General features: G+C 43.9%; 2 protein-coding genes across 2 annotated transcripts; one reads left to right on the top strand and one right to left on the bottom strand.

Moving 5' to 3' along the window:
* The first annotated feature begins 2,630 nt into the window (after window positions 1-2,630).
* LOC4337373 (uracil-DNA glycosylase, mitochondrial) lies at window positions 2,631-7,094 on the top strand. Its single transcript, XM_015778867.3, has 7 exons — window positions 2,631-3,065; window positions 3,155-3,375; window positions 4,364-4,522; window positions 4,914-4,944; window positions 5,670-5,805; window positions 5,931-6,014; window positions 6,699-7,094. The coding sequence occupies exons 1-7, from the start codon at window positions 2,852-2,854 to the stop codon at window positions 6,763-6,765; spliced, it is 912 nt and encodes a 303-aa protein (XP_015634353.1). The 5' UTR covers window positions 2,631-2,851; the 3' UTR covers window positions 6,766-7,094.
* A 6,162-nt stretch (window positions 7,095-13,256) lies between these two features.
* LOC4337372 (two-component response regulator ORR6-like) lies at window positions 13,257-14,637 on the bottom strand. Its single transcript, NM_001419945.1, has 2 exons — window positions 14,179-14,637; window positions 13,257-14,074 (listed from the first exon to the last, which is right to left on the bottom strand). Exons 1-2 carry the CDS (start codon window positions 14,533-14,535, stop codon window positions 13,919-13,921), a joined length of 513 nt encoding a protein of 170 aa, NP_001406874.1. The 5' UTR covers window positions 14,536-14,637; the 3' UTR covers window positions 13,257-13,918.
* Window positions 14,638-15,060: the final 423 nt, after the last annotated feature.

Here is a 15,060-nt window from a genome sequence, read left to right as displayed (position 1 = left end):
TGGTGGATCAGTGTGCGCATCAACAATGGCTTGGAGTCAGTGCTCAATTTGTTTGGCGACAACTACGGCTCTGTTCTGATGCTAGATACAATGAGTGATTTTTTTTGTTTATTATTTTTTATTGTTGACATCAAAATCACCGGAAGTTTCACTTTAATATTTATTTGAGATAAAAAATATCAATTGTAAAAAAATGTGTGCTATCATTCACATGTCACATACCGGTCTCAACGCGGGTCCATATATGATAGTGAAACAAGACGCATGCTTACAACGTGAGAGTTGACATAAGCGAGAAAGCAGGCGTAACCTCTACAAGGCTATTAGTAAATATCCAAAAGTATTTTTTATCCATCTTGATTATTATTGGTATTATGAAAATTTTCTATTTTAAATACATTTTTTTGTTAATCACAATTTTTTTGTCCATTGCCTCTTGCATGAAAATGACCATGGCATTCACACTATTAACTCATCAGGTACATCGTTCATATTATACACATACACGTGGAATAATTGTCAAAAAAAACTCTGCGATTATTATTGACATACTATATTGCTTAAAAAATCGTTCAGTTAAACTTCAATTGCCGCGACATTATCCAGTGCAACGCACGGACATTTTACTAGTAAAGTTAAAACAACGAGCTAAACTTGCAACGAACTAATAGCTTCAACAAATAGGTTTCTGAGATTTTTCTTTTTTTAAAAAAACTCCACCAACCATGGCAGGCCTATCAAGAAATTCCAAGTCGACGTACGGTGACGTGCTAGTATTATACATATAGAATGGATTTGGCGTGGAAGAAAAACACGAGATTTTCTTAGTGCTGTGTTTACATTTCCTCCTTGTCTTTGATGCGGAAACCATTACCTCGTTTTTTTTTCTAAGTATTAGGCTACATTCGGTACACCATTTTTCTTTTTTTAATAATTTTTCACGCGCACAATTTCCGAACTGCATGACAATATATTTTTTTTGCAAAAAAAATTATATAGACAAATTTATTTAAAAACGATTAATTATTTTTATTTTTTAAACTAATAATTAATGAATTATGCGTTACCTCATTTTTTTTTGCAGGATGGAGAAATTCCTAACTCATCCTATGAACGTGCATGCGTAGGTTCCCATCCTCCACTAACTCGTTTTCCCACGTGTACACTTCCGGAACTATTGAACGATGATTTTTTTTTCTAAAAACGAAAAACTTATATAAAATTTACTTAAAAATCGTATTATTTCATTTTTTAATTTTTTTTAATACTTAATTAATCATATGCTAATGAGCTACTTTATTTTCCATGCAAAGCGAAAACGTTCCCAACCAACAAGACCGAACACAACTTTTAGTGGGATTGAAATCATCTGCAGTCAAATGTATGGTGTCTTTGTCATTGACATGCTGACCTAGGGATCATCAGACTCATATGCAATGTTCTAAATCTCCTGCTAAGCTTCTTAGCGGTTGAGCTCTCCAGTATCTAAGAGCAGCTATAGCTGGCTATAACTGCAGCTAAGACATTTAGCAGTTTTTGAAAATATTAGAAAAAAATTCAATTTTTTCATAGAATTTGAACTAAAAACTGACATATCACTTACTTGATTGCACATAGAGGAGGATTGGTGAAGGGGATGGGGAGGAATGGTGGCCGTTCGTTGTGGGGAAGAGGCAGCCGCCGTCGCCGAGAGAAGTAGCAGCCACCGCCGGGAGGAGCAGTCGCCATCGCTGGGAGAAGTAGCAGTCGTCACCGCTGCTTGAGGGAGAAGCCGCCGCCATCGGGAGACGAAGCAGCCACCGCCGCTGCTTGAGGGAGGATCCGTCGCCGCCGGGAGACGAAGCACCTGCCACCACTGCTTGGGGGAGGAGCCGTTGCCGTCGAGAGAAGCAGCAGCCACCGCCGATGCTTGGGGGAGGAGCCGCCGTCACCGGGAGAAGCAGCAGCAGCCGCCGCCACCGCCGCTACTTGGGGGAGGCACCCCGCTGCCGCCACCTTAGGAGCCGCTGCTGTCGCCGCAAGATGCCACCGTTTCGATCGTGTCTCACAACGCATGAGTGGGAGAGGATAGGAGTCGACTATTTAGGGTTTGTTGTTGGGTTGAACTTTATGGGCCATGCAAGTCGAAAGCCCGTTTTCAGTTTTTGCTTTCTAAATTTGTTTAGCCACAGCTAAGTGCCGCTATATACGGGTAATTTAGCGGCTATCTCTGACTAAGTGCAGCTATTAGTGGTTGATAAATCATAGCGTTAAAATTGAAGTATCCTAGCTGTTTTCCTCTCAATCCGCTATCTCCGGCTATAGCTGCCGGAGATTTAGAATACTGCTCATACGTCAGTAACAAAGTCACACGACTTCAACTGTAGAAGTGTAGAGGAACCTGATCCCTTTTAGTGTGGTGGTTGAGAGGAGAGTATTTTGATGCAATTGTATGGGATTAGACTCTGGGCCAATCCCCCGAAACTGATCTGCGGTCCACCCGCGCCTCTACGTCGTCTTTGTTGGACCGTAGAGAAACCGGGCCGGGCTAGCGCCTCGGCTCGCAGACGCCACGCGATGTCTCTCTTCGTCCGGGGAGCAACGAGCCGCACGAGAACAGAACATACCCCCACACAACAACACGCACAGCCATACCCTCGCCAAAATCACGCGCCAAGGACGGCGGCGTGGGCGCGCCAATCGCTCCAATTCTCCCGCGCGCGCGCCACTGCCACATCGGGCACAGCGCTACCCCGCTCTCCGCCTCCTCCTCCTCTACACATCGTCTGCCTCCCCGCCCCGCTGCTCGTCGAGCAAAACGTCTCGCCCTCTCCACAAAATCCCCAAATCGCCAAGCACAACCCCCTCCCCAATGGCGCCGCCTCTCCCTCCCACCGCCCCCAAAACCATCGCCGACTACCTCATCCGCCCCTCCAAGCGCCTCCGCCCCACCTCTCCCGCTCCCGCCGCCGCTGCGTCGGCCCCCCTCTCCTCCTCCAGCCTCTCGCCGGAGCAGCGCCGCCGCGCCGACACCAACCTCGCGCTCGCCCGGGCGCGCCGCCACCTCCGCCTCGCCGAGTCCAAAGGTAGGTGACCCCGCGCACACCCCACCACAATCTACGATTCAGTCCGCGCGAACGCCCGCCCCTTAGGGTTTTGGTGCTGGCGGTTTTAGCGTCGGGCGGCACCGCGAAGCTGGAGGAGCTGCTCGTCGAGGAGACGTGGCTGGAGGCGCTTCCCGGGGAGCTGCACAAACCCTACGCGCTCGAGCTCTGCCGCTTCGTCGCCCACGAGAGGTTGCATAGCCCGGTGCCCGTCTACCCGCCGCCGCATCTAGTCTTCCACGCGCTTCACGCCACCCCGTTCGACCGTGTTAAGGCCGTCATCATCGGGCAGGTATCGCATCCTCCCCCATTTTCTCTCGTCACTCCCTAAGCTAATCCATTCGCGTGGATTTCTGTGCTCTTAGGAGGTATCCTTTTCAAATATACATAGCAGCGTAAACTTGTGGCCATTTTACCTTGCTTGTAGAATTTACTATCAACGCTTACATGTAATGGTTGCACTTGTTTCTCAAGTAATAGATAATGTATGCTGTTTGTGATCAGGATTTTTTTGCAATGGGGCTAATTATCTTTGATGCTTATAGTGTGCTTCATTAATTCTAGGAGATTGTGGAACACTTGTTTTGCTGGACTGCTTCTGTGGCCATTGATGCATTTGTGTTTAATGTGGGGTGTTTTTGTTGTTTTATATTGTTGATTAATTCTTACGGAACATGGTATGAATTTGGTTCTAGATAGTACTAAAATGCTTGATAGGCAGTGGAAAACGCCCGACAGGTCCACTAATGTAGCATCATTTTGAGGATCTGGTACTTATTTTTGTTTCAGTGTGTTGGTGTTGTTTGGCATTAGATTGACAACATGGATAAGGCATTATTATGTCATTAGAATATAAATGATCGCTTCTGTTCTCCTTGTATCATATCATGCTAAAATAAGTGATTTGAGCTTGTTCACCTTGCTTGCCCTTTATATGATAGTAATAGTGTTTACCTTTTTTTTTTTAATCATTTTGGATGCTAGCCTGCTCAATCATATTTCTACAACAGCTAGTTCAGGGGAAAATAAGTTTATGCCTCGCCTTTTTGTTCAGCTTTTAATTGATGGTGTTGTTTTACTGCTTTTGTGACATACCATATGTTTTGATCTGTCCTTAAACCACTCGGTACTTGTAACCCTGAGCAACTTAGACCCATGTAGATGTAATTTTTTCTTTCTGACATCATAGAACATGCCATGAGTTCCTGCAGTACTTTAATTGCATTTGAATTGAACTGTTCATTTTCATTGTGTCATGTTGTGGAATGTCTATTCTTCAGGATCCATACCATGGACCTGGTCAGGCGATGGGGTTGTCTTTCTCAGTACCAGAGGGGATCAAAATTCCTTCTAGCTTAGCAAACATATTTAAAGAGCTGCAAAAAGATCTAGGTTGCACCGTGCCTTCACATGGAAACTTGGAAAGATGGGCTGTGCAGGTAAGGCGGTTTGATAAACATCCGAATAAACTGCCCTGAGTCCCTGACATTTGTAACAACATGCCGTTTCTCTTATTTTTATCTTAATGTTAACTCGTGTTGCAAAAACAAGAGGATTTGTATGCACTAGTACCTTTAACAACTAGATAGTTTTGTATTTTGTGGTCTATATATAACACTATTTGGACGCCATGGAGACGATAGGTCTGTTACTTTGAGACAGGTCTTGTGAAGGAAAAAATCCACTAGGGTCTAGTTTGTTCTTATTAATTCTATCTGATATAGAAAGTGGATAAGCTGTTATTCCATTAGTTCTTAGCAAAGCATGATAAACTTTCTATGACTGTTTTTTGGGAGATGTTGTCTAACATGGGAAACACATGTTTTACAGGGTGTTCTTATGCTCAACACTGTATTAACTGGTATGATTATTGTTCCCATTTACATTGAAAACTATTTTTATTTTTGTTGCTTTGTTAGCTCTTATGTATTCATAATCTTGATTAAACTGTGATGTAACTTGTAGGTTCTTTTATAATCATGACCACAAAAATAATAAAGTGTTGCATTACACATAGGCCTGTTTTGGGAGCCCACGATCCATGGCCCATCCACAGAGATGGGCTGGGGATTACAGGCTCCCCAAAGGTTTCTTCCAGTTGCTACTGTATCACATTTATTTGATGTTGCTTGTCCTCTTCCTCTAGCTTAGTGCAAAGTAATGCATTCCTCTGTTGAGAATCTTTATTCCATGGGAATTCACTATTGTGATCTTAGTTGCTCTATCCTTGCACGAGTTTCTTATCAGCACTGAACAATCCTACTTCTTAATTTTCTATAGTGTCAATCTATAATCAGAGAAATAAAACATCTCTTTTGTTGTTACTATATTGCTAGGATAATAATGTAAACGCTAAACAATTTCCTTACTGAAAGCTCCAACTAGAAGTTTGGTTGCCACCAGCTGTGCTGTTCTGCATTTCCAGCAGGAGATAAACAATACTAATATCATTACCATGTTAGTTTCCCATTAAAATCTACTCTCAGTATCTGATCTGCCTGAATGCTGTGGTAGAATTGATTTGTTTGGAAGTTGTATCTTGTTGGGTATATTTTTGCTGATTTCATTTTCATCTTGTCGGGCCAGTGAGAGAACATCAAGCCAATTCACATGCCAAGAAAGGATGGGAGCAATTTACTGATGCTGTCATTAAGACAATATCACTGAAGAAATCTGGAATAGTCTTTATTCTCTGGGGAAACTCAGCTCAAGCAAAGACAAGGTATTGCTTCGTTCACATCTGCAAATCTGTGACTTGGAATGTTGGCGCTATCAAAAGAATATTTTGTAAAACTGGCTATTATAATGTCAGCTGAGAGACAAGAGTACCTGCATGCTGTTTTGCAGATTGATTGATGAAACAAAACACCACATTTTGAAATCCGCTCATCCATCAGGGCTGTCTGCAAGCAGAGGTTTCTTTGGATGCAGGTTTGTTTTCTTGTCAGATAAAATGAACTTTCTTCATTTGTTTCTGTGAGTTAAAAAATAAGACTAGACTCTACATAGGAGTAAAACATCACAGAAGGGAGAGCTGATATATTTCTGTAACTTAGGTTAAATTTGAATAGCATACTTCAGAGAGAATAAAGACTATGTTACTTAGTATAAAACTGAATTATTATGATTGTTCAGCACTTGCATATCAGGATTGCCCTATATGCGGCGCCATAATATCTATTTGATGCTAGACAACCCACCAATGGCTGGTATCTTTGTTACTGTAGATGATTTAGTGGGTGGGTTATAATGATTTATCCTAAGATCAACTTTAACTCACCTGCACCACTATACAATGGTACTGTCGGTCCATGCTGAGTGGTGCTATACTGCTATAAACCCTCAATGCTTTTGGCCGTCTTGTCCTGTCTTGTTTTTGCCAACTTGATATTACTTTTGCCTTTTCACTCACTAGTGTTAATGGCTAGATCCAAATGAGCATTAGCTCAGGCACAACATATAGAACGTGAATTGGATATTGGCATCTCAGATACTGTTTATGGGGCCAATTCAAATCATTCTAATGCTACTTTTGCCCTTGTGATTATCGTTGAATCAGCCTGCAATAGGATAAATTTTTATTGATGATCGTTGTGCTGTGCTTATCTTAAACAGGCACTTTTCTAAAACGAATCAGATCTTGGAGAGGCTGGGACTATCTGCCATTGATTGGCAACTCTAGACCATTTGAAGACATCATGTGGTCTGTCTGCCTGACAACCACCTCAGCTTTGAAGGTACTTGTTGCAAGGACCATCGAATTCGGCCAAAATTTTGTAGGACCTTAAATTATATATGGCCGATCAAAATGCTAATGTAATTACGCAGTTCTTATATGGTATCTAATGCCGCACCGAAACATCTAAATTGTTTCGGTTGTCGTATGTGCAGCTACTTTGCGTAGCGCTTGGGCGCCATTTTGGTCGCTTTGTTAGATCTGAAGAATTGCTTAACAACCGTCCTGGCCTTTCAAGTTTTTTAAATACCATAAAGCCAGATCGTCCTTCCTCATCTGGGATCCCTTTGTCCTCTTAGATTTTGCTCGTAGGCCTGTCACCAACCCTTAGATCCTAAGAAATTCCCGTGCTAGAGACATGTCCCCTCTTTTAATTCGATGAGTGCCGCACCTACGTACAGAGTGAGTATTTAAAGCCCGTGATGAGCAGGTGAAAGGGTACACGTCTCGCACGATACCTACCGTGGCTGTAGTATTTTTTGTACAGCAGGTGGTTGCCTGCAAATAATTAGACAGATACTCCATGCTTCTAGAGCTTGCAGAAAACCGGCACGTCAGTCGCCGTGTGTGCAGCCAGAGAGTGACATGTAATACTCCAGAACCGCAGCGTAAGCGTTACAACTCCAGAATCGCAGCGTACGTACGCATCAGGCATCGCAACGTGTTAGTCCATCCAGAGTCCAGATGCTTTGCTGAAACTTGACACACAACCATGCACGTTGTCTCATCAGCTCAAACCGGGGGCAGTAGAAAACGACATGGTGGCATTCCATGTATTGACATCGCATCCGATCCTTCCGGCTCCGTCAAGTCTTGGATAGATTGTGATTGTGAGATCGATGCATCCTCCCGTCGTAATCTCTCGGCCTCACATCAAAATTTTAAGTATTCCATTCCACGGGGCAAAATCACCGGATCTTTGCAGATCTGCAAGCGTGACTTCCATGTTTCACCCAGCTCCATCTCATGTTTGATAACATGACTACTAAATCGCACCTACGTACGTACAGTGGGCTCCATTGCAATGGAAGCATCGCAAGTCGCCGATCTTGGAAAAGATCGGCACGCACTTGGATGGAAGTCTAGCAGCAAAGCAGCCGGTCTCTTGCACTGTTCGCAGGTCGTTCTGAAAGCGACGAGGTGAGCTAGCTCCTGCCCAATCTCCTTGATTGTACCGTGCCCATTTGATTATCATTACGCCCTGGGGACATGATAGCATGTACCTGTGGACGCAATTGACGACCTGAGACGCTGTACATCGTAAGCTCACCTACCGGTCCCATGCATGGCCGGTGTCTGCGGGCAAACGTACATGTCACCGTGGACCCGTATTTTATGTTTTCACTCTCTAGTTCCTTACCTTCTTCACTGGGTGAATGCACGCCACATGCATGGCTGATATTCTTTTTAGGAAAAATTGGAACCATGCCATTATACTTCTTTTTAAGTAGCTTATGGTAAAGTTTTAAAAAATATATACGGAGTCCTATAAAAACCATAAGATTGTATTCCCAAATTATAGACTCATCAGCTAAATTACCATTAGCTGTTTCTTACTAAAATCTAAAAGCTTCGGGCTTGTTTGGTACAGCTCCAACTCCTAAATTTAACTCTAGGAGTTGAGTCTGGAGTAGAGTTGTGGAGCTGCCTAAACCCAGCTCCACAACTCTAGTTTATTTTGTGAGAGAGCTCCACTCAGCTCCACTCCTAGTTTTGATTGAGCCGAAACTATTTTTGGCTGAGCTCCAGCTCCAGAAGAGGTGAAGCTGGAGCTAAAGCTGTGCCAAACAGTCCCTTCCTTTGAAACCATTAGCTGTTACTGCTGGTGGGTAGATCTCTCTCCTGTGACACTCAGGACTACAGTGGTAAGTACCGTACTAGTGTTCCCTATTCTAGTAGGGGTCCGGATGAGCCCAACCCCGATCGACCGTGCCGATCGATCCAGCCAGTGGCAGCGGCCAGCGGCATGGGAAGGCCAAGCGTCCGCGTCGGCGCTGGCCGCTATCAAGCGGTCGGGTGGCGGTCCACCGCGCGAGATCTCCCCCGCGATCCTGCGGTCAAATCCCCCGCGATCGCGTTCGTGTCGCGGGCGAGGCGCGAGGCGACGCGATCCCCCCGACCAATCAACCACCAGACCGCGCCTCCATGCCATGCAAAACCCGCGCGAGCGAGCCGCGAGCGCTCATGGTTTCCACGCCCACGTTTCCCTCGTGGATATGCCAAATACGAGAGAGCTGTCCAGTTCATTTCTATAGAGTTTTGGATGAAGATAAAAATTTTCATGACACGTTTTTTAAACTGATAAATAGTGTGTTTCGTGCGAAAACTTTTTATATGAAAGTTATTCTAAAATATCATATGAATATACTTTTTAAGTTTATAATAATTAAAACTTAATTAATTATACGTTAATACCAACTTATTTTACATAAGTAGATTGATCTTTATTTTTATTTTTAAGAGAAAAGAACACCACCGTAGCCTGGTGGAATGTGGATGGCTGCCTGCCGTTTTGCATGACCTGGGGCTGGGATTGGAGTATTTGGTTCCACCTGACGGCAGGTAGCCCCAGGTCTCGGTTCTTCTCGCTTGTCGCCTCTGCCCTCTCGATTGTATGCGCGGTTTGCCTCGCTCGTCGTGATCCCTTTCCCGTAATCCCCGAGATTTGGATGCTTCTCCATGGGATGACAGCCATGCCAACGCCAACGCCAACGCCCATGGTCTGGCCATGCAACGATGTTCAGTCATGGAGGCCTCAACCGTAGCACGTGCCTAGTTGCACCGGACACGTCTATGGCCTACTGTGGACGACAGGGTAAACTTCATGTACGACATCTGGGGTTCTCAATTTGCATACACTGTACACAACCTGACAGCTCTGCTTGTGTCGTCCATTCTACGCGAATGCGAGGTCGTCATTCATTTTCATCTACTAATGTACTCCCATCTGGTAAATGCAATGTGACCATGTGCTGCACCTGTTTTTCGTACAGGAGTGCTTCCGTTTACAAATAAATGACGTTGTAAAATACGTGCCGTTAAACCTCAAAAACTTAAATATACAAATATTAGAACTTCACGCGAGCAGGAGCGGATCCAGTATATGGTAGCGGGGTCTCGAGTCTCCACTATTAGCGTGAAGACTCTAAGAGCCCTGATGAAGCCCTCACCGCTATTTTTTTTACCATACATAGATGAGAGAGATGATTGTAGCTTTATCTAGTTTGTTTTCTGGATTCACCACTGCACATGAGAAAATACCGTGGAGGTGTTTGGTTCCTAGCTACATTTTGCCACGCCATACTTTTAGCTGCAAAGTATGACTGGTAATCAAACACACCCTGCGTAAAGTAGTTAGAAAAAGTAATGACAAAATAATTGGGAAACTATTTTAAACTCTCGAGGAGATATTTCCTCGTTGTTTGCATATCACTCAAATGGTTATATTTTTTTTAGAAAATCAACAAGATAGATTAACATGTGACAGATCATTCCACAAACATGAAATGTAAAATTAACTTCTACATGTTACAATGAAAAAACATTTTTTTCGAGGAAAAATAAATTTAATTGCGAATATACATTAACTAGTTGTAGTTTAATTTTTTTTAACATGTAAAATTTGAATTTCAACTTGCATATTTGCAGAGTGATTATATGCTATACATCTTCTTAATTTATTTTATAACTACTTGAGTGACATGAAAAAACGAGTGAACGTTTCTCGAGAGTTTAAAATTCACTCTCCGAAACAATATCTACTAGTACTATATAATATACACATCAATACACATAGTTAGAGAGGTAGCTTCAGGTGGCAATGTATAGACCTAAACGTACATCTGATTGGGATCGTATGACATGAAATCAGAGGAACGTGGTCACTGACAGGTTAGGCCCACCGCTTATGGGCCGACCTATCAATGACCACGTTATCGGTTAGTTCACGTCAGAGGAACCGCTTCCACGTACACCATAATTAAGTACTCCTAGCTTAGGGGATGGACCAGTTGTTAAAAAGAGGATCCCACGAGAAGCAGCGGCCGTGGCAGTGGCAACTGGCAAGTAGCAACTGAACCAAAGCACACAGGGTTTACTAGCTTAGTTTAAGTACAACGCCCCCACCTCCCCCCGTACACCACGTACCACACACGGGATACGATCCCGTCGGGTCCCCACACGCGCCGCGACGCACTCTCGCACGCACGCTACACGACCCACCCGGGCCGTGTTGCGTGCGCCCGTCGCTGTCTCGTATCTGCATACGGCCTCGGCCATCAACTCTCCCCGTACGCGCGATCGATGCGTTTGGTTGGGTTTTTCCCGTAGAGAATCGGAATCGCCAGTACGCTCGATCTCCGTCTAGAGAAAAACTGATCTAGGACGAGATATGACGAACTACTATCTCCGTTTTATTTTAATTGTAGTTAGGAGTTTCCGTATTCAACGTTTTACCGTTTATCTTGTTTAAAAATTTTTTATGATTGGTATTTTTATTGTTATTAGATGATAAAATATAAATAATACTTTATGCATGACTTATTTTTTCTAATCTTTTCATAAATTTCTTAAATAAGACGAACAATTAAACATTGGACACAAAAACGACAACTACATTTATATTGGGGCGGAGGTAGTATTAGACCACCCGCAATGGTAAAATAAGGTGCTCTCTATAAAATATGTACATCTCAGCAATAGATTAGATTAATAGTAAACCACCTCAATAGTATGTCTACATGGGTATCTATAGCTCTCTAATCCATTGCCTCGTTTTTCTCTATAGACTATCCCCAGATTAGTAGATAGTTTTACTCTCTCTCTTCATTTAATCTCTTCCAAGTAGGAAAATATGCTGACATGTATCTCTTGTAGAGAGCTTATAGATAACCATTGTGGGTGCCCTTAGGGAAATTTTTATAATGGAGGTGAGTGCCATATCTAATTTAAACCATGTCATATTCTCATTAATTAAGAGGTAACAAGTACAACATGCCACCTATAGTTCACAAACCCCAACATTAATTTACTCTCACATCATCTTATATTTTTCTTGGAGATTGTGTGGAGGTTGCCCCTTACATGAGAGGTGGCTCATTTTCTCTCTCTCCTAACTTCTCTCCTCCAACTCATCACCTAATCTTAGGGCATGTTTAGATCCATTTGGAATGGCAAATGGCAAATGGCAAAAGTCTTGGTGGCAAAAGTTTTGGCATTACAAAAGTACTAGTTGGTGTTTAGATGCATGTTAAAGTTTTGTCATTCTAGCACTAAAGTGAGAGAGAGAAAGAGAGAGGGAGTGGTCCCAAAGCACTTTTTGGCACAATTTGCTACTATGTACTAGCAAATGCCAAATACCAAATTGCCAACTTTTGCTACTAGTGTTTAGATCCAAAATGGCAAAAAGTGCTATAAAATGACAAAACTTTTACTATTTTAGAGAATCTAAACAGTGCCTTATGTGGTAAATTTAGGGGCAACATGCAGAGGCTTATACTTGCCCTTATACATTTTTCCATTAACGCATTTAAGATACTGCTACTGTAGCCGATTGGTCATGTGACGTTCAGTTGGAGCAGTGGTGACTGGTGAAATTAATGGTGCCCGGCCGGAAGAGTTTAGTGACCGTCTTAACCGTGCAATGCAATCAATGCAATGTCGTCAAGAGAAAAGGAAAGTTTCTCATCAAGCTGATTCCATTCGTGCCGTTTAAGCTAGTACTAATTCAACACGAATTTAGACCCAAAGAAAAGCGATTTCACTATCAATCAGGATTTGGAGTACGTGCAGGTTAGATTTTGAGTGTAGAGATGCAACGAGGAGCAGACGAGAGACGACCTGTCGTCCAGGGAAAAAAAATGTTTGATTTATCTACACAAGTGAAACGTCCATGCGTAGCAATCAAACGGAGATGGACAAAAGAAATAAAAATGTTTGAGTACATCGTTTTTAACCAGTAAACAAATCAAGGTCAAAGTCAGACGTGCTCACACACACAGCTGAAGCGATCAAGCAAAAAAACATGGCATGGCATATCGCACAGTGTTTTCGTGGACTTTTCCTCGCAAGCAAACCAAAAACTATTCCAACGAACCAACACGTCCAATCCAGGCTCTCCAACTTTGACGTTCCAGAAAATCGCAAGAAATCAGAACAGTTCCTGTACCTGACCTAACAGTTGCTAACCAATCTGAATGCATCTCTCTCTCTCAGATTTTTATTTTCTTCAGATCTCTTTTCATAATCTGGAATTAGCACTGTACATTCCAACGACATCAGGGCTGAGAGGCCACATGCAATGCAGGGTCTCTTTTGAAGAATCTGCTTCCAGGTAAGCAAATCTCTGAGCAGATCCTTCCACCGTCTTGTCATCTCCTCAATTATCTTATCTATATTATGCTCCCCCTTTGGACTTTTTCATTTGTTTACACACCGTATACAACAACAGCTCACCTAAGACAGGCCAAGAACATTTGTGGTATTATTTGTTTATACGTATACACGCTAGTGCGATGATCACAACAAGATTGCGATTATACCTGTACTGATACAATAATACAGCACGTACAGATCATAGAGAAAAGAACAGATAAGAGACCCTTTTTTTTTTCTTGATGAATTAGTCATATACAGGGTAGGGCAGAGCAGAGCAGACAAGAAAGACAATCACAAGGACAGAAATATGTGAAGAAACTATGATGATGATGCATGGTTAATTGGCAAGACTTAAATTAATGTCAAAACTCTGACCGATCTTGAAACAGTTAAAAAGAACAGATTGATGCTCTGGTGCCATTTCAACATTGTGACAAGAGAAACCTCCTGAACAGAAGCTTCAGAAGAATCTCTTCTCTCTCTGTTTTTTTTTCATGGCGTCTTTGCAGAGCACACAGGGGAACAAGCAAATGCCTGACACCTAATTTCAATTCTAACTTGCTAAGGCAGTAAGGCTAATCATCTCCTAAAGCCCCAAATGTTTAGCTTCTTGTTTGAGGCAGCAGCAGAAGAAGAAGAACTATGTCCAAGAATTGAGAAAGCCACCAAAAAAAATCCTAGGAGTTAATCATCCTCTCCATGATCCAACATGGCGAGCGAGCGATCATCTGATACGGCTGCAGAGCCGCGACACGTCGGAGGGGCGTACGGGCTTGAGCAGGAAGTCCTCGGCGCCCTCCTCCAGGCACCGGCTGATCCGGTTCGGCACGTTCTCCGACGACATGATCACCACCGGGATCTCCTTGAGCTGAGACGATTCCTGCAGCAAGAACCACACACGAAACAAATTCAGTCTCAAGAAATTGGGGGTTCCACATTCACATGGATCATCGCGATAATTCGATCGAATCGAATTTAAATTACCTTGACGCGCTTGAGGAGCTCGTAGCCGGTCATGCCGGGCATCCAGTAGTCGGTGATGATCATGTTGACGTTGGGGACGAGGCCGAGGCAGAGGAGCTCGAGCGCCCTCGTCGCCGACTCCACCGTGGTCACCCTGTACTTGGAGCTCCGGAGGATCTTGGCGATGACGGCGCGGTCCACGGAGCTGTCGTCCACCGCCAGCACGTGCATCTCGCTCTGCGCCTCGTCGCCGGCCGCCGCCGCCACCACAACCGGCACCACCTTCCTGTCCCCGCCGCCGCCTCCGCCTCCGCCTGCCCTCGGCGACGTCGCCACCACCACCTTCGCCGCCGCCGGAGCCTGCGCCGCTGCCGCCATTGATCAACTCAAAATCCAACCCAATAATCCAATCCAAGAATCCTCGAGCGATTGAGTAAGCGAGTAGGAGAAGAAGAGGAGAAGAGGCTTTGCGGTTGCAATGAGTTGGAGGCGCAGCCATCGCTGGCGTATATATACAGGCGGGGTGATATGCGTGTCGTGTGACTCGTAATTAGAAAAAGAAGAAAAAGAAAAAAGAAAAAATAAATGGGAGAAATCCTGCGAGATCTCCAAAGGGATCCGAGGCTCGGGGATCGAGTAAACCCCCCCTCACCCTCACAGCGGGTGGGGCCCACACCCACACGGCTCGATCCGGGGACGGGATCCGCGGGGTCCACACGCCAGACACCGCCACCCCGCGATCCGCCTGGGATTTTCGGGCTTGGTTGGTTTCGTACCAATTTGTAGCCCTACCAAATTCATGGTAGGTTCAATAGTAACAAATGTATATTTAGTTTGCTATCAATTTTTTGACACAATAGTTTAAACTCAATAGCATTTAATTTGATAGTGTCAAAACTTGTC

This window comes from Oryza sativa, chromosome 4 (assembly GCF_034140825.1).
Source record: "Oryza sativa Japonica Group chromosome 4, ASM3414082v1".
NCBI lineage: Eukaryota > Viridiplantae > Streptophyta > Magnoliopsida > Poales > Poaceae > Oryza > Oryza sativa.
This window is presented reverse-complemented; position numbering and strand designations above follow the sequence as displayed.

What these genes read in the sequence shown, in the direction of transcription:
- LOC4337373 (XM_015778867.3), top strand. Translation starts at nt 2,852, where the DNA reads ATGGCGCCGCCTCTCCCTCCCACCGCCCCCAAAACCATCGCCGACTAC. An exon ending in AGGCCGTCATCATCGGGCAG is followed by an intron (nt 3,376 to 4,363) that starts GTATCGCATCCT and finishes TCTATTCTTCAG; the next exon opens with GATCCATACCATGGACCTGG. An exon ending in TCAGCTCAAGCAAAGACAAG is followed by an intron (nt 5,806 to 5,930) that starts GTATTGCTTCGT and finishes GCTGTTTTGCAG; the next exon opens with ATTGATTGATGAAACAAAAC.
- LOC4337372 (NM_001419945.1), bottom strand. Translation starts at nt 14,535, where the DNA reads ATGGCGGCAGCGGCGCAGGCTCCGGCGGCGGCGAAGGTGGTGGTGGCG. An exon ending in AGCTCCTCAAGCGCGTCAAG is followed by an intron (nt 14,075 to 14,178) that starts GTAATTTAAATT and finishes TTCTTGCTGCAG; the next exon opens with GAATCGTCTCAGCTCAAGGA.